The following is a 19,961-nucleotide window of genomic DNA, read 5'->3' on the forward strand; positions in this document are numbered from 1 at the left end:
TTGTTTTCTGGATTAAAAGGAATAAAATGAGGGTTTCAAAGATTTAAACATTTTGGGCAAAGCACTTAACAAGAATTGGATGTGGGGTGCCATTTAAGACAAAAATATTAAGGGTCCAAGAAGACAAAATAGGAAAAAAAGGAAGAGTGCCATTTAGTCTTTCTGTTGCAACTGAGATATTTTTAATTTTGGATTACAATATTATATTGGCAACCACCAGAAAGTGGCAAAAATAGCACAGGGGAGGAGAGAATCACTAGTGTAACCTGCAGTAAGGCTAGTAAGGCTACAAGCCCCTAAAAATTTATGTGAGCCTGCAGGAAGCCTAACAAGAGCATTATTGATTTTGTTCAGTAGCATAGATAGGGTTGCACTGAAAATGATGGTTTTTAAAAAAAATTAATGAATGTGATGCTACATCTATAATACCATCCTGACAAACAAAAATACAAAGAAGAGTCGAGTCACTTTTATTGTTCATTTACAGAATGGGGAATCTTAGTGTTTTAAATTCCAATTGGGCAAAATTTCAACACATTTTTTTCCAGTGACATATATTTAAGACCTAGTATTGAATTTAACTTGGGGGGGAAATAAATTGTGGGACAAGTTTTATTACTTCTAATGCATCCCTGTGAGAAGACTTTGTTTTCCTGAAACTAATGTTGTTTCAGCCTCAAGTATTCCAAAGTGTTTGACAACATTCCAAGATACACAAGTAACTATATTAGCCAAAGTTAACCACTACGTTCATTGATAATTGGCATAATAAAAACCAGTTTTCCCCATTTAAAGACTATATTGCTATCACCTGTCAAATATAAGTAGCTAAGACTGCAGGTGGAAATTAATGATACATATAAATGATCAATATTCAACTAAGAATGAGTGTTTTTTCCCCTTTTTTGGTATTGGTTGATAAAAATTAGCAAAAAGTACCCATGTTGTGTCTTTTAATAGCTTATTTTTAACTCAGGTGTTACTTGAATTTCTGTTCACATTCATAATGAAACATCAAGGATCAAAATCAAGTCTGGTCAGCAGTTTCGCTAAAATTTTCAATTGGAGACAGGTTATCCTGCACTTTGCCATTTTCACTGTTCTTCTGAAGCACCTTAATTTGATTTTCCAGCCTTAGAGTCCATTCATGTCGGAGCCTGGGAAGAAAGAACATACCGTGAATCTTTATCTAAATGCTTTTGAAGTCTAGGTCTTTTGTATAATGCTGTTGGTGTCCCTTTTCTTTCATCACCATTACACTTGTCATGTGTTAATTTAGCATAGGTATCTCTCTGGCCTTCTGACTTGGGATAGATAGAGAATGCTAATAGTATAACTCATCATCAGAATAAAGCTTGGTGACATTGCTAGATTCCAGAGGAGTCAAACAACTGGGAAAATGCTGTCATTAGAGATACAATGCTGTTTCTCCTTTAGATATCCTCTGGATGAAGCATCAGCTCAGGGCTATCTCATAGGAAAAATAACATAGTACATGTATTGGAAATGACATCAAGGAAACTTGGGGAAGCAAACTCTTTATAGCACACCATCAGCAGAACAAAACAAAAAAAGAAAATAATATAAATTAAATACATTCGTTGAGTCAAGAAGGCATTATTTTTTTAACCAAAGTATTGATATGGCAGGTTCCCATATACCTGCTTTGGCTAATAATGTAATGTGTGTATAGAAAAGGTCTTAGTAAAAGGAAAAATGATCCTCCTCATTATAAACATTCATGTTTTTGGAATTGCCCATTAGCTACTGCTTCCCAGTGTGTTAGGAGAGGACTAATCTAGTTGGAAGCATTTCACATGATGTGATGGGGAGATCAGAACCTAATCCTTGGAATCTGGCTGTGCATCTGATATTTTCTGTGTGTGTGGAAATAGATTGGCACTGTATTGTGGCAAAACATGCCATTTGGCAAGGTATCCAATATTTTTTTAATAGTAACGAGCATTTACTCATTACCATGGTGGCGCAGTGGTTAGAATGCAATAATGCAGGCTAAATCACTGCTCACTCCAGGAGTTCGATTCTGAATGGCTCAAGGTTGACTCAGCCTTCCATCTTTCCGAAGTCGGCAAAATGATGACCCAGATTGTTGGGGGCAATATGCTGACTCTGTAAACTATTTACACAGGGCTATAAAAGCGCTATCAAGCATAATACAAGTCTAAGTGCTGTTGCTATTTATGTGTTTGAACTTGTGATGAGAAAAGAAACCGTATCTAAAACTAATGTATATAACAGTAAGGATGAAGCTGTTTATGTCAGATCAGTTTTCCACCAAACTCTGGACAAAAAATAAACAATATTTTAGGCCTAGGATAAAGACTCCACAGGAACCCTTTGGAATAATTCTTCTTTCATTCACTGAAGTAAAATTATATTGAGAGGAGAGTACACAAAAGTCTCTGTTGCTATTGTCCCTCTTAATGAAAGATAAGAGGTAAGCAGTATGATAAGCACTTGCTTTGTCATTAAGCAGGTTCCAAACTCTACTTGGCTAAAAACAAGATCTGCTTTTAATTAAAGAAATAAAACAAATAACCCAGGGGTGGGATTCTATCTGGTCAGTCCAGTTCTATAGAACCGGTTGTTATGATTCTGTCCAGTTCAGAGAACTGGCAAATCACGTCACTGGCTGGCCCTGCCCCTCCCCACCCCACCCACTCATTCCTTACCTCGCATGCACGCCATAAAACTTGCCTGCCTATTTTTCCTTTTATTTTTCCCGACCATCAACTGTTCTGCTGTGCCAGGAGATTTAGATTAGCTAGAAAGCAGGAAATCATTGGATTCCTTGCTTTCTAGCTAATCTAAAAGCAGAGTTGAACCTTCCTTAGGACTGAAGCTTCTATTTTTCAGTGCAGACTCAGGTAGCAGATTGCAGAATCATAGATCTCTAAGTGAATCTGTGATTCTGTGAGCAACTCAATCTGCCTGCTTTGCCTGATTTTGAGTAAAAGTTGCTCTTTTTAAATAAAATAATCAGTATTTACATAAATATTTATAATATTTACATACAAGCCATGCCCAGTCAGTCAAATGACCACCAACCCATGCCCATCCAGTCACATGACCACCAAGCCATGCCCACAAATTAGGCCATGCCCACAGAACCAGTTGTTAAGAAATTTGAATCCCACCCCTGAAATAACCCAACCCAAAACAGCAACAGGAGCCTGACATGTTTCAAAGCAAAGAATCTAACATCAAATGCATTTACAAGAGTTTCTGGATTCCACATGCACCAAAGCTATTTTTAGAAACAAAATTGTAGATGGGTTTACATTTAGGAATGTTTAAAACTCAGATTTGGAGATAGAAGGTTCAGTTTCCCCCTAGACCAGGCTGAAGAAAACCCTCCAAATTGGAAGAGGTACAAGAGGTCCCAAGATGGTCTGGCCTTGAAAGAAGTCTGTTTTATCTAGAACATCGTGTCTGAAACAGCTGAAATCACTTCTGATTCAGGGGATTTACTTCTGGAATCTACTGAATTGGGCCCAGAATTTTGAGGGATATGAATTTTGCACAACCCTGATTGCAGCTTGGTGATTTGTTTGAAAGTGCAGTTGGTTGCTTAGGAAAAACACTAACATAAAAAGAAGTGGAAGAAAATATCCTGTTAAATTATAGGAAATAACGGAAAACAGCCTCATCATTTCATTTTGTGGTAAATCAGTGTTTTATGGTTGCTCGTACCCAACATGGCAGCTGTTTTGTGAAGAACAAGACTCCCTTGAGGACTTTTTGTGAGGGAATTCATGATATGTTCTCTTAATTCCAATCATGCTTACCAGACTGGAATGGTTGTGTGTCCCTGCTGCAAAATTTTAGTAGGTCTCTGTGATTTGAACATAAAGTTCTGCTGTGGGATTATCAGTGTCTTTGGCTGAACATATAAGTTTCCTTGAAACTGGGAGTTCAGTTAGCACACAGGCAGATTAAACCCACTTCAGACTCTTATGTACTTTGTGCAAAAGTCTTCAGAGGTTCTCTTGTTCAGACCCCAATCTTCTAACCCTTAAATATGTTGGATGAACTTCTGGCAGAAGGATATAATAATTGCTCAGTATAACTATTTGTTCTCTGATTGATTCATTTAATGTCTCAGAACATACAGTATAACCTTTGATCCACCCTGAAGCAAATGTGGAATTCTCAAATACCAGTCTAATCAGTTAGCATTTTTTAAATTCAAACCACACTCTTGCATTCTCCCTTCTCAAATATTCTTTGTTAATTATACAATCCCAGGAGACACTAAGAGATATACTTTCATTTAGTCTGTTGGTTGTTTATTCATTTAGAGGGGCGGCGAGCACTTGGTGGCTCCTGAGGGGAGGGGCGCGGGAGATCGCACCCTCCCCTCGCAGACCAGGGAGCACCCAGGAAGGGCTGCCGCGATCTCTGCCGAGGAAGGGCTGCCGTGATCTCCTGTACGCTACCCTCCCCACACGCATCAGTCCATCTGCCGCTGGTATCACCTCTGTTGCAGACACAGGTGCACTGCAGACCACCAACATTTTCTCACGGACCACCAGTGGTCCACAGACTACTGGTTGGCGACCTCTGCTCTAGAAGTTCCCTAACTGCCTGTTTTGAAAAACCTCAGGATGAGGAATTTGTTCACAATGTCTTCTTTTTGGGTTTAACCGAAACAGACGCCAAGGGAGGGATGAATAAAAGACAAATATTCTCACACATTTCTTAGTCACCGTATAGCTAAGGCAACTGGAAGAGATTGTAGGAGAAGTTCAGCAAAATGCTCTCCTTTGTGGGTGGAAGGAAGAAAACTATTTTCCTCAGGTGAAAAAAATGGTTGAAAAAAATAGAGAAGAGATGTTTGGCAAAGGATACTAAAAGAAACTGAAAATAAAGCTTCTATCAGAGAAGCAACTACTAAGAATTAGTAAATTTCCCATTCAGTTTGGTAATCTGATATTCTCTATAGGTCCTGTTCGTTAAGACGTGTCATCTTTCCAAACCCAGAAAACTTGCTTTTGCTGTTGGGCTGCCTGGAACATTATTGCTCCTGAAATTAGATTGGCACTAAGCCTACTGATTTTTCCAAAAGTTTGAAGATCTGGATGTGTGTTGCCAGGTATAACAGTTAGATTCTTAGTAGTGGTCAGTGGGATTATTGGTTTGTAGTTAATTTATTTGTTCTTAGTTGCTATTAACATGCATTGGTTTTTGTGTTTTGTATTTGGAATTTAAGGGCTTTTAGCCATTCACAGTTAGCACCCTGACATGGTAGCCATATAAATTGAATGAATGAATAAAACTCTCCCTTCTGTGAACAACTTCTTCCCATCTCCATTTTTCAGTATCAATATTTATGTGCATTTTTTGCTGAACTGCCCCAAAAATGTGAAAGGCAAAGTACAGAGGAGGAAATGGAGTATTAAAAAAATGTGTGGGATCTTCCAGTGGCTTCCAAGCTTCCTTGCAGCTGTTCCTCAGTAGCTCTAAAAAAACAACAACCTTGGTGATTTGTGAAAATAAAATGTGAGTGTGTTAGCAATTTTGTAACCAGACATTTCCCCATAGTTGTGACCCTAGTTATGTGTTGTAGTGGTGACTGGATTGGAAGAGAATGAAGATGGGTTTTAAACATACAAGAGGAGAACAGCTCCAGGAATAGCACAGTGAATCTCTGGGGGGAAGAGAGAGAGGATGATGCTTGGACTGATTCCAGGAACTAGGAGCTGAAGTGAGCCAAGAGTTCCTGCCAACAGCAAAACAATTTGCGCATGAGTTCTACCATGTCTTGGTGTTATATTCCAAGGAAAATAGCAGCTTTGCTGCCATTTGTAATAAATAGCAGAATCCAAAATAAGCTTTCTTCCTAAATGCAGACAACAGGATGAAGTCAATCAGATGTGGAACCAGAGTAGTAGGAAAGCAGTGCCATGGAACTGCCCTATGTGTTTCAGACCTGAAGTGTGCATAATTCATTGCAGTAGTGAAGAGTAAACCTATGCATATTTCTTAAGGAATTGACTCCATTTAACTTAGTAGACCTTTTCTCTAAATATACAGGTAATCCTCAACTTACGACCACAATTGAGTCCAAAGTTTCTGTTGTTAAGTAAAACATTTCTTAAATGAATTTTGCCCCATTTTATGACCTTTCTTGGCACAGTTGTTAACTGAATCACTGCAGTTGTTAAATTAATAACCCAGTTGTTGTGAATCTGGCTTCCTCATTGACTTTGCTTGTCGGAAGGTCTCAAAAGGTGAACATATGACCCAGGGACACTGCAACAGTCATAAGTATGGACCAGTTTTCAAGCATCTGAATTTTGATCACATGATCATGGGACTGCCACAAAAGTCGTAAGTGTGAGAATTAGTAATAAGTCACTTTTTTCACTGCCGTTGAAACTTTGAACGGTCACTAAAGGAATTGTTGTGAGAACTACCTGTAGTCCATATCACCATTTTAGTTGATTGGATTGGCAATATATTTGGCATTTCTATTCCATGTCTCAAGTCATCAAGTCTGTGAAATAAAAGTATTTCTTGACCAGTTGAAACAAATTCGCTTGGAATGGACTTGTGGAGGGGGCCTCAAATACATTAATATTTAATGACATTTATATGATTTTATTTGGCTAAGCTTATCTTGGTAATCTGCACATTTTCTTCATGAAATAGAAGTATACGTTTATAAAGACAATGTTATTTTAATGTTGCCAGCTTCCATATGAACTAAAGCTCATGGAATAAATGATGGCCTTGCATAAATATGCAAAGCATCATCCATGTGGATAAATGAATCAGGGACTGATTGCTTTGGGGAAAAGACAATATATCAGCAATTCTGTTGTTGGCCTTTGGACTAGCATATCATTTATATAAAGCATCCAAAGATATATTTGACCAGGCCTCTCCAGAAAGAAATTCTGTCTTGGCCAGTGAATTCAGTTCAGTTGAACATAGACTGATAAAAATATTAGATATATCCAGTTTGAAACTTGTAATGCATCTTTGCTAAGCAGGTTGAATTTAATGCAGATAAAATCACTCACTTATTTAATGCACTTTGGTGCAATCGAGAATCTTCAGTTTCTTTTTGCTTGGTGTATGTTTCAATTATTTCTTCCCAAAATTTCTTCAAGCCTTGAGCATCACAGATTACTATAATGGGATGGTGTTTGGAGCCAGTGTAACTGTCCATTTTCTGAAAAGCAAATCAAAAGTACAAAAGAGACAGCACTTTTCTTTTTTGACCTCTAAAAGAATAATTCATGTTCTAAGAAAACAGCAAGTTTTTACCTTTCTCCATTATAAAATGGTTTACATACAAGCTTTTTGTGAAAATAATTTCCTACATTAGATTCTAGTTAGATAAATATTTTAGCTAAAGTTATCTGAGTTGGATTGACAAAAGATACTGTGCTTCAGTTCACACCTTCTTAGTTTTTTGTTTGCAGAGAAAGTAACCTATATATTGTTCTACAACTACAGTGAGTAATACTGTGGAACAAATAGAAAATGGGCTTTACTACCAGATATTGTTGAACATCTCAACATGCAAAAAATATTTTAACATCAGTTTTAATTGATAATGTGGGCTACATCTACTGGTTTCCCTTCTTACACCTAGGACTGTACATTCTTATTGTTCTTGAAGGGTTTCAGGAAAGCAAGATAACATTCATGATGTTTCTCATATAGTTATCAAAGTGCATAAAAAGATTAGTAACTTGTTCATGACAACTTGTGATTTAGTCCCTAAAATATTGTGTAGGGCTTTTTCCTGATTCTTATTTACATTTTACATGACACACTATTATTTCAGATTGTGTCTCTTTGATATTTATGAACACAGCAGAAGTTTTTCCATCCATGAAGAAGAATAACATTATTGCTGCAGTTATAAACAGAAAAATGAATAAATTAAAATAGTTTCTTTAAATCTTAACGACTGTTCTAAACTGGGTTCAGTAAAAGGCCATCCAAGGTGAATTATCTGTTAGTTATTAAATAAAATAATATAAGAATAATAATGCAATCATTTTTTTAAAAATTCCTTTTCTGTTCTGAATAGTTCAGGAATTATTTGGATTGCAAGTAGATACTATTGTGCAATAACTACGGGTTGCAAATTCATGTAACACAGTCTTACTTTCTAACAAGAGTGCTCCTGTGCTTTTTCTCTGAGATAATTTATTTTGTTTTCAATCTCCCCAGTTTTGTGTTTTTTTCTTTTCCCAATGACAGTCAACCATCCTAGGCAATTAAGCATGTGCAGACATCAGCACTTCTGTAAAACTAGAGTATCTCCCCCTTGTGTCTGCACATCTGCCAACACTAGCCATCTGGTATCACTTGATCTGCAAGATGCTTTCAGATTGAGGGCTTTTAGTTCTATACCACCAGCTGAAGAGTTGCTCAACATTTCTGTCTTTTCTTCCCCCCAAAAAAACATTTTGTTTGAAAAGAAAAAGATGGAAGAAGCATTGAAAAAATGTAGACGGATTCAAGTAGGTATTGACAAAAAATGGGGCATTTTTGCACTTTCAAAAATATCTCAGTGGCATCAGTTTTCTCCACAATCATTTGTGGTATTTGGAGGTATATGTTTCTTTCTTTTAATATAGTTTTTGTGTTGCTTCCATTTTTGTGATGATTGTCCAAAATAATAAAGTGAATCCAGAAACTTAACAGAAAAGAAGAAATCCATAATTTTATTTAAAGTCCCAGTTAAAATTCCATTCCCCATGGAAAATACTTAAAGGAACTCAAGTATGGCACTTTTTAACCAAAACATTTGCATAATATCTTTGGTTTATGACCTTATTTCAGTTTGTCAATACCAAGCAATCAGTTTAATTTCAGACAGGTAAGCCGTTCCTAAAACGAATGGCTGTTTTTTCCCCCATTCCTTCCTTCCAAATTAATTAGATAAGTGGAAATACAGCAAATATCTTAAAGTATATCTGCATGTCTTATATTTAAGGGTAGCAGTTTATTAAGCATAAACCCACAGTGGGTAAATGAAACAATCCCTAATGTGGTAGTTCTTAAACACTGATGAATGGGAAAAACTGCTTTGTCTAAACTGAATTTTCTGATTAAATTTCCTTCATTAACTCTTTTTCCACTTCCCTAAAATGGAAATCAAACATCTTTGATAACTTGGGAATTAATATTTTACATATTATATATTTTATATGTGTTTTTAAAGGCAAGTTTTTTTATTGTGATCTTGTAAGATTCTATTCAGAAGTAAGCCTTACTGAATTCAATATGCATTTACTCCCAGCTAAATGCTCATAACTGCAACTCATAGCTTAATCTCCCTTGGCTTAATTTCCATTTAATTAGTAATATTTGCTACTGAATAAATATGTAGCGTATTATGAAATTGGTAAACTTTTATTAGGACTGATATTTTATCTTCAGTATAATCTCTGTGTTTCCAGATAAAGCAGGTATTTTGCAAAGAAGTAGAGTTAATGTCCTCATAATTTTTTTCAGGTTTATTTTTACCTCACAAAATATAGGAATATATTCCTACCTCAAGATAGGAAAGTGAGGAGTCTGTAGTTATGAAATTGCATCTCAAATCAATTTTAGCTCATTTATGGGCAATTCACTACAGATTTAATCAGACATATAAATACTACAATTAATGGATCTTGTTTCTAGATTAGATGCAGACTGGAATGAAGCAATTATATGGCAATATTGAGTTATTTATTTATAATGATTTCATTAAAGCTGAACAAATAAGTTCCATATTCTTATTAGTATGCTGAAACTGTTATTTTACCAAACATATTCTATGGAGACATCAAGCATGAGAAGACAAAGTTTAATTTGGTGTTTACTAACAACATATCCAAGTAACTCAAACATCAAAGTATCTTAAGAAAACCAATATGTTATTAAAAATCCAGAAATGTGTAAAACAATATGTACTAGATTGTGTTATTAATTGCATAAAAAGTTTAGCAAGAAGTCAATTACTGTGCTAAACATTGCAGTTTAATATAATAATTATTTTTTAAAAAATTAAATGCTTACTTTAATAATAGAGAAGCTTCTTCTTCTTTCACTTGGCCTTTTGGAAATAGTTTTGAGATATGCTAGCTTTACCCTTAGGGTCTTCTCTTTCTAAAAACTCAAAGTGGTTTGGGTAGCTTCAAATATCTTTTTCTTCTGTCACTCATTTTTTATTTGGGTTTGATGACATGGCTATTTTTGAATCATTTCAACAGAGGGAAAAGAAATTAATCTCCTTCTATGAGATCTACAACATGAGGTGGGATTGCCAGACAGCAACAAACCATCAGCTCTGAATGCCACATATGATCTATGCTATAATTTTCTGGCAAGAGTCACTGATGTCATCATTTGGCTCAAGGTAAACAGTTATTCTTTGACAAATGTAGCATCTTAGGAACATGTCTCCATGTGACTAGCAAGAACAGGACACCATCATTTTAACAAATGGAGACCTAAATACTCTACGTTGTATAACATGGTTTGTTTTAAGACTGGGTTACTTGAATGAGCTGAAAGAGTGATCGCAATAAATCTTCTGAACTAGTCTTTGATAAGAAAACCTTGCTGATTTCTGATAAGACCCCAGGCATTGTTATCATGCAGTAGTCAAGGAATACGGACCCCAAAGCATTCTCAAAACTTTTAAGAATGTGAGATAAATGTAGCACGTTTCTTCTCTATTGAAATAATAATTAGAAAGTTTTTCTTTGCTGTGGTTTTTGAAATTTTTCAAAATTAGATGTTCTTTCCTCAGCATTTTAAAGAATATTATGACGACTTGTAGAATAAACTTACAGTCCTTTCAGAGTGCTAAAGTGTTTGGACTGGAACTATAAAGACCAAGTTCAGTCCTCAACTATAAAGACCAACCATGAAATTCACTGGTTGATTTTGGGCCAGTGATGCTCTTTCTCAGCCCAGTCTTTCTCATAAGCTGCCTTGTGCTGCTAGACAGGAGGCAGGATATAAATCTATCAAATAGGTAAATAAATAATGGTGTCAGAATGGCATAAATGCTAAGAAATAAGCACATTAAAAAAACTGAATAGAATTAGATCCATAATTTGTCAAATGAAAAAATAATGCAAGAACATCATACTGTTCCAGTAAGGTAACTAGAAGAACTGTGGTAGGAGATAAACTGTAGTGTTCAACAGATCAGTAACCTTCCACTGCCTGCTGCCTCTCTTCTTCGTTGATTAGCATGCTGGCTGGGGAATTCTGGGAGTTGAAGTCCACAAGTCTTAAAGTTGCTAAGGTTGGTCACCTCTGATTTAATGCCTACCGATAAGCACTGTTGTTCTTTAGTGCTGATCCAATACATTTTGCTGCCTGAACTGAAGGATTAGGTAGCATCACTTATCCTATTTATTAGTTATAGTACCTGATAGGATGGGTATTTGAATCTTATTTCAGAAACCACACACAGATACATTTTTCCTTTCTGTGCTATCTTTGTATGCTAAAGTAAACAGAGATAGATGTTAATCTGTTTCAAAATTCATTTTTTCACCTGCTTAGCAGGTGAATTAACAGAATGTGAAGGGTATATTTGTTGTTGATATGTGGTATATAGTACAAATGTGAAAACATTCGGATTGTTAAATTGTTCTGCCAGCAAAAATGTCACTGAATAAGAATGGTAGCACTCAAACATGTAATAAATCAGAGTTGTTTTTCCCCTTTCTCAACCTACTTTAAATGGACAAAATCATATTTTATAATCAAGCTATTAGAATGATATTAAAATATAATCTTCATGAACAGCCTAACAAGTTATCATATATTACATTACTTTGTCTGACATTTTAATTTTCAAGTTCGTTATTAGTGAATTGGCCTTCTTGATTACAAATTACACGAAAGCTTCTATATTCTTCATGTATGAAATCAACAAGAAAAAGAGTCACCTTTGAGGTCAACTTTAGATTTTGATTTATTCAGTGAATTATAAAAGAACTATATTTAAGTCTTTAGAAGTGTTACCCAAATAAGGAGTACAATTCTCTATCACAGTGGCTATCAATCTATGATCTGTGGACCCCCGGGTGGACTATGATGTTGTCACACGGGGTCCGCAAAGGCTTGAAGAAATGTTATGATTTAATCTTAAGTCTTGGGGGGTCCATGGCCATGAATCATGGCCACAAAAGGTATTTAAAGGTGTAGAAAACATTGAAAATCACTGCTCTATCACATGATCTTTTTAGTCAGTTTAATATCAGTATATATTGTATCATAACTGCTAGTGTTCGGAATCACAAGGGGTTATATTATGGCTGTGGTTCAAGTTCAAATCAGAGCTCAAAATGTACTTTTACCGCTTAGGAACTTGTATAAAGTAATATCATAAAGAATATTTGTTGATTTCTTTATTTTTATTTTTATTTAGTTTTCTAAAAGCATTGGTCACTCAATCCATGTGGGATTATGGGTTAGGTAATACTTTCATTTAAAGAAGAGAAATTACTAAAAAGTACTATATTACTTTGTATATAGTTCAATACCAGTAGTAAAGTTCAATTTATAGAATCAATTTATAATTATTAGAGTATCCTTTATAGATAAATGGGTATTTTATGCACACTGGTGGTCAAAATTGATATGCTATAGGAAGAGACAAAATTATTAGCATGAACACTATGAAAATACAGAGAGTTGCTCCAATTGTGCTAATTTTAATAATCCTTTATTGTAATACAAATATATAGATGTATATCTATGAATGGGTGCGTGGATGGATGTACAAGTTGCCCTCGACTTACAACTGGTTGCTTAGTAATCATTTGAACTTACGACAGACCTCTCAAAAACTTCGTACAACAGAGTTTCAAAGTTATGGTTACTGCAGTGCCTTGGCAGTTGTTCACCTTTACAACTGATTGCAGGGATACTGCAGCAGCTCCCTCCCCACTTATTTCTCCATGCTTCCTGCCATGTCCTTGCATGCCAAGGCTGCTTCCCATCTTGCTACTCCACCACCCAAGGGAGCCTAAAGCTGGGTAGCAGACACTACCAGTGAGGATGGGGCTGTGAGAGCCTATAGGTTTCTGTTGTTTGCAACCTAGGTTTAACTTGGCGCAGATGCCAATCAAAGCCAGACATGAGAGGCGGGTTCAAGGAGCTTTTATTGGTGTCCTTCAGCAAAAGGGCCTCAGCAGCTAAAGTAGCCAAGACTCTGAACAATACACATTTGTACATCATACAACTTTCATACAGTTATGATTAAAGAAGTTAACACCCTAAGAACTACTCATTGGTTCATTGACACGTTTTTTTTAAATTGGTTTCTTCTACTTTACCCTCCTTCATACATTGCATGTTTATGCTAATAAGCTTTCTTATCAAAAGGGGTGTGTGTTTTACTATTATAAGATAGAGGTTAACATAAGTCTAAGTGCCTTAGCTAGCATCCTTCTATCTGCATCCTTCTAACTTGTAACTTTTTGTTTATTTTTATTTATTTACTTTTAATTTAAACATTTTTATTAGGTTATAGAATAAGATACAAAATACAAAAGTAAATAGGAAGCCACTGTTGGGGTGGGGGAAAGGGGAAAGAAAAGTCAGGTGGGGCTGGGAAAAAGAAAGAAAAAAAATGTTGACTTCTGACTCCCTCTTGTTGCAGTAAAATGAAACCACAACTTTTTGTTTTTCCATAATAATATAAACATAGCAATCTATAAGCAATCAAGATTTCTTATAAATTTCTTGTTGCTAGGCAGTAGTGTCCCATTATTCCGTCTTGTTACACTTATTGCAGCTGCAATTTTCTGCCTCGGCAATTTAAGACACTCTCCTAATTCCAACCTGAGATCTTCACTTCAGCTATCCACTCAGCCACTCAAGGAAGCCTAAAGCTGGGCATTTTTTAGTGCAGTTTGTGAACCATCCTTAAAAAAACAGATCCCCTGACAAGTTTGCAACAATAGTGGCTGCTGTAGAATATAGTACCTGCTTTACCTACAGACAGCCTGTGTAGGAAAGCTGGGCTTGCATTATATCAGCTGGGCTCCTCTGCAAAAAATAGAAAGTTAAGTTGAGGGCTGCTGGGCCCTGGAGTTAGGTGAGAGGCTGGCCAAATCCTCCAAGTCCCTGGATGGCTGATAAGAGAAGGCCTCATCCTACAAGGTCTCACTGTCAGGCATGCATTGGTAGCATCTGTTGCCTGGCTTTAGGCTCCCTTGGGAGATTGAGTGACTGGGTGAGAAGCAGGCCAAGCATGCAGGGACCCCGAGGAGTACGAAGCAGATTATGTGATGCCTCGGGGTAGAGGAGGCCTGGGGCAGGCCAAGGCCTCCACTACACCCCTGAGGTACCTTGTCCTCTGCTTAACCACATCTAGAATCATAAGAATGCCATAAAAAAGTTGCCTTGAAGTTCAGGCTATGGGATTTTTATAGTCAAGAAATGCAACTCTTTATGTTAAAGGCAATAAAATAATTTAGGTGTGATTTGAATCTTGCTCTGGTGAAATTTCATAGTAAATGTAATACGAAAGTTACTTTGGCTGTTAAGTATTAGTAGTTTCACTACTATAGCATTTTCAGCATTGGAAACTATTATAAATTAGAGTTTTGCTTATATTTCTATAATATTTCAAAAAACCTCTTATAATGTGAAGACTATCCAATTAAAAAATGACCTGACAAATTTAAAAAGGAGAGGAAATATCAGTTTTTCTATGCACTACTGCCATTGCTTATAGAAAATAGCAATGTAAAATACACTTCAAATGAGGAAAACAATTTTCATCTATTCTACAAACCAACAGTGCTTCAGAATTATTCTCTTGTTGCCACAGAAATAATGCTAGGAGTTAGAGGGAAGAAAAAAATAAGGATATTTTCCCCAGTTACAAACTAATTATCATTTTAAATATTGCTATGTCTGTGTAAAAACGAATGAATAACCTTCCTTGAACCAACGTCAAAAAACGTATCTCTAAATAAAGTAAATTCACAGGAAACTAGTAAAAGTTCATCAAAGCTAGACAGTGCAAGATTTTAAAGAAAACTCAGAATTTGCACATGAGATTTCCTGAATTCTCACAGCTGAATTTTTATGGGCAGTTTTTAATTTATTGGAACTAATAACTTATTTCCTACCAATCTTATTTCCTCAAGGGATGCTTCTATCATGTTTCTGATTTATGCAGCAGGGCACAATTATCCCATTTTCAGAATATGCGCCAACTATTATATAACTTAGGAAGAAGATAGGAAGAAACCTGTATAGTCCCCTCAGGATGGTCATAATTTTCAAACTTTACAAACCAATGTCCACAAAATGCCTCCAGGCTAAGCAATCAGCACGTTACTGATTTATGACATAGCTTAAGCTGTGCAGAATGTGATACCATCCACGGCCTCAAAAAAATGTGAGATCCTAATTAAAGAGGAGTTGCTGTCATCACAAATAAGTTGGACTATATATAGGAGGTTGGTAGGCATCTTTCCGTCACCAGTGTTTCCCCCCCCCCCTTACTTTCTTTGGCACATTCTTAGAAAATAATTGCAAAAACCAAAGAATTTCCTGCAGGTACGTAAGAGCAAATTTGCACATGCAAATCCAAGTGTTTTCAACCGTCTTTTCTCTATGTATTATTCAAAAAAACAGAAACCAAGCATTCTGGGATGCCCCATAGCTTTGTGCATCAGTACCATCATAGCTGCCATGCCTGATTATAAATAGAATTATATGCCAGCAATATTCTGGATTCCTCACTGATTTCCTGAAGATGTTACAACACTTCATCAATCTGTCATCACTGGATTTGCAAATATAGCATGTATATATACATTGATGTGAAATCAAGATTTCATTTATTTATTTACCTATTATTTTTATATTCATATTCATTGTCATCATCACCAAGCTAAGAAACATATTTTAGTGTTTGTAGGTTTGTAGTGACTGTTTCTTTGATTATTGCATGTAAAATTCATCAAGGCAGTATTTTGGGAATATCTTTTTTGATAATGGGTCTGAGAAATAGTGACTGACAAATACACGGCCTAGAATGAGTACTGTAGCTTTAACACAATAAATCACAATTTATGTGATGTATTTATGTTATGTTAAATGTTATGTAAATTCAATTTTTGAATAATGCTTTATCATCCATGAATAAACTTGGTTTATACATTGTATGAATCAAACAGTTCTTCTATATCATTCTCATTTTAGTTTTCTGACCATTTTGTCTTTTTGTTTTCCTTATATATTTAAATTGTTTACCATAGTGAAAGCGAACACTATTTTTGTAGTGCAGATAGCCATTAACATTGGTTTTGCTTATTTCTCATTCTGAATGCTATTTTTTATGTCCATCAGTAGCCAAGAAGCTCTCAGAAGTAGGGACAAAGACCACAGTAGAGATGTGGGAGTTATGGTATTTCAGGATGGCAAACACTGGAAGACTCTTAATACTGGAATTATTTTACAGCAATCAACCCACAAGTTTCTTGGACTAGTGATCTTACATAGAAATGTCAGCATATGTAAGATTATTCAGAAGAGCTAAGGAACGAGTATGATTATACAGCTTCCTATTTCTCAGCAGCAAACTAGCTGCATCTAGGAAGTACTGTACAAATGCAAAAAAGCAAGGTAAATAATTCTGTGATATGTAGCTGAATTATAATCCTTATCACATGAATAATTAGTTGAATAATGTTGTGGCAAATGCGAATATAAATATGATATATAAATTAGCACCTGAACTATAGCTAAAGTACAAATTCCACAATTAAGAAATCATTCTAGCTATAGATTAAATACCTTCTCTGTATATTAAGGTGGCTTCAAATCATTCTGAAAAAAGTGCTAATTGAATGAGATTGGTTAGGAGATCAGACATTTCTGATATCTTACTACACATGTATTTTCTGGGTATTTCGAAGAATCATGATCTCAGTAATCTATGCATTATGTATCCTACTGTGAGCCTGACAAGGTAGACCAGCTCCATAGCAAGACTTAAGTTTATTGAGACAGACTATATGTTTCTCAAACTCAACAATTTTAAGCTATTTGGATTTCAACTCCCAAAATTCCCTAGCACACATTTTAAATTTGCTGAGGCTGAGAAACATTGCACTATGGTAATACAGTGTAATTTCGAAAGTTTCATTGTGCCTTTTCTTGCCTTTTTTCTCATACCCCAGTGAATCAGGATGAGAGTGAGGAATCCACCTGAATCGTCCTTGCTATCTCCTTTCCCAGGACTTAAGATATGCTTCAATCTTTTTTGTTTACATAACATGTAAAATATTTGCTTTGAGCGTCCTTCTGGCTGTCTTCGCCTATAGCAGAGCTGTCAAACTCCTGGCCGGCAGACCAGATGCGCCATGCGCTGGCCACACCCATCCATGGTTAAACCAAGGACAACCAGGACACAGAAACTTTAACTGTAGTAAACCTGTGCACTTGAAACACCATTTCTGGAAAAAGTTGAAACACCATTTTTGGGAAAGGTGTTAGTATTGCTTTTGCATAGATCAGCTTTAAAATAAAGTATTATGGTGATAAATTATATACGGTATTAAGTAAGAGAGATTATATATACTTGTATTATGGTATGTATATGCAGTATAATATAATCAGTTACATTAGCTAAAGTGACCTTTAGTTTTAAATACACACAGTTCATCCGAATGAATAAGTTAATTGCTCTCATATGTTACAGCTGCCACAGTCTGTATCTGTGTCATTGACTGGAGATCAAATGAAACCTAAATATTAGCTTACGGTTTAAAGAGACCATTTATAGGATAAGAGATCTTGAAAGTAAGCCTGACACATTTCACAGAGCAAATTTATTACAAACATGCATTTTGGGTTTATCTACAAATACAGTTTAATCAGGAAAGTTGAAACATAAAAGGTAGTAATAATAAATCTCAATTAGTGCATAACTATCTTAACTATCACATATTTTCTACAATTTCAGTGAGATATTTTAAAACACATATATACATATATACACACACACACACACACAAACATAATCTATTAACAAACAATATTATATATGCACCTCAATCCATATTTACAGATGCCACTTTGGTAGTAGATGTAACATCTTCCACTGGAAGAACCATCACTCAGTAATTAAAACATCAAAAATGTAGACTACAAAGTTCATGCAAGAGTTGATAGCTTAATGATCATGTCAATATAACATTGCCTAGAATGCCCTAGATGGATAATCCCAAATTCCATATATATCCTGGATTCATTTTGGCCAATATATTCTGTCTACGGTCTCTCTCCAAATCTTAATGGAGAAAATTCTTTCATAGTGGAACAGAATTTGAAAAGAAACAGGGCATGGATTAATTGCTTAAACCGCTGGGCTCCTGCTGCATTTGACAGAGTCTGGAAGGGACTAACAAGCTTAGGCAGGTAATGAAAGCACATATATAGTATCTATTGGCTCTTCTCTATCATCATGCATTCATGTATTCTAGACCAGGGGTCCCCAACCACCGGTCCGCGGACCGGTGCAGCATGCGGAACAAGCCTTACCGGGCCGCTGGTTGCTGGCGCCGCCATCTTTTTGGTAAAAAAGCAATTTTTAAGTCAAAAGATGGCGGCGCCAGCGTTGGTGAGCTTTTCCGGGTAGAAAGCCATTTCTACCGAAAAAGCTCACCAGCGCTGCGCCGCCATTTTTGCGAAAAATACTTCGATGACGTCACCGGAAGTGATTTTTCGTCAAAAAGATGGCGGCGCCCAGCTGACGCCGGAACCGGGCCGCGGCGCCCAGCTGACGCCGGAACCGGGCCGCGGCGTCGAAAAGGTTGGGGATCCCTGTTCTAGACGGTTTCTCTACAAATTCTGATGTGAAATGAACAGGATCTAATCTTTGATCACTGAACATGTTTCAGAAATTGTGCTTTGTCATTATAATATACAAGTGATATCTTTTGAAGTAATTGTTCAGGGCACAAACATAAGAAACGGGTATGCTTATCCTGAGCGGTGCAAACTGTCAAATAAAACAGTTGAACAAAGAACCAGCTTTCTTCCAATTTATCCTGTCAGTCATGGGAGGAAATACTGAAGATTTCCAAAGATATGTCTCATGTCCTGTAGAAATGTGTTCACATTCAGATCTGGTTTCAAGATTGAATTGAAGTAATTTCTCCTTTACAGGATCTGAAGAACAACAAATTTATAAAAAGCATATGTTATCTTGATGAAAAATAAAATACATGGGTTGTTTTTGAAGAGATCTCCCAAACTCTGACTACTCTTATTTTGAACTGAGTTGTGAAGTAAGAACTCAAAAGAACTAAAAACTCCTTGAAGATTTGCAAAGCATTTTTCCAACAGAAAACTTTATAAAGTGATTAATAGCATTTCAAGACATTCATATGCAAATTTCCTAGGATGTCTTTTATGTGAAGTGCCACTTTTTTCATGCAGAGAAATTAAACAATCAGAGTGATAGTTGTAGATTTAACTGGGAAGTACAACATAATGCTGAAGAGTGGGTTAGGATGGGGGTTGTTAATATAAGAAGCATTAAATACAAATTTCCCGAATTTGGGCTTTTTCTTCAGAAGCTTGTTCCACTGTGTTCATTGCATGATTTAAATTTACATCACCTTTATTTTCTGTAGTTCAAAGCAGTTTGCACAGTTCTTCCACTTCTTATTTTCCTTTTAACAACAACCCTATGATGTAGGTTAGGCTGAAGGAGATTGATTGGCTCAAAATCCTCCAACTAGTTTTTGTGCCTAAAGAACTAAAACTCCTAATCACTAGACCAGAGTACGTTGCCTAGTTTGTTGCTGAGACCTTTAAAAGTCCATGTTGTTTGAAATTCATATACCTGCAAGATTTTTCCTAATATATTATTTCCCTTAATTTCAATATTTATTGTTTTACCACTATCTTTATTTAATTTTATCCATGGG

The 19,961-nt window shown here is 35.9% G+C and overlaps 1 protein-coding gene and 1 long non-coding RNA gene across 3 annotated transcripts; one reads left to right on the forward strand and one right to left on the reverse strand.

The window, feature by feature from the left end:
• Positions 1-454: 454 nt before the first annotated feature.
• Positions 455-10,208, reverse strand: LOC148132487 (protein FAM240B-like). Its single transcript, XM_087957942.1, has 3 exons — positions 10,054-10,208; positions 7,050-7,201; positions 455-1,157 (listed from the first exon to the last, which is right to left on the reverse strand). Exons 2-3 carry the CDS (start codon positions 7,196-7,198, stop codon positions 1,028-1,030), a joined length of 279 nt encoding a protein of 92 aa, XP_087814068.1. The 5' UTR covers positions 7,199-7,201; positions 10,054-10,208; the 3' UTR covers positions 455-1,027.
• Positions 8,308-17,887, forward strand: LOC148132488 (uncharacterized). Of its 2 annotated transcripts, none has more exons than XR_015748086.1 (3): positions 8,308-8,507; positions 10,248-10,393; positions 17,205-17,887. It is a non-coding gene; the product is annotated as an uncharacterized LOC148132488 (long non-coding RNA). The 2 variants fall into 2 exon arrangements; XR_015748085.1 differs by lacking the exon at positions 17,205-17,887 and adding an exon at positions 16,372-16,489.
• The last annotated feature ends 2,074 nt before the right edge of the window (positions 17,888-19,961 follow it).

The sequence above is a fragment of the Notechis scutatus genome, chromosome 2 (assembly GCF_049901735.1).
Source record: "Notechis scutatus isolate UNSWTSFEM ecotype Mainland chromosome 2, rNotScu1.2, whole genome shotgun sequence".
NCBI classification, from domain to species: Eukaryota; Metazoa; Chordata; class Lepidosauria; order Squamata; family Elapidae; genus Notechis; species Notechis scutatus.

Excerpts from the sequence above, each read along its gene's own strand:
- LOC148132487 (XM_087957942.1), bottom strand. The coding sequence starts at position 7,198 with ATGGACAGTTACACTGGCTCCAAACACCATCCCATTATAGTAATCTGT. Across the intron at positions 1,158-7,049 it reads CACCAAAGTGCATTAAATAA|GCTCCGACATGAATGGACTC; the intron begins GTGAGTGATTTT and ends CTTTCTTCCCAG.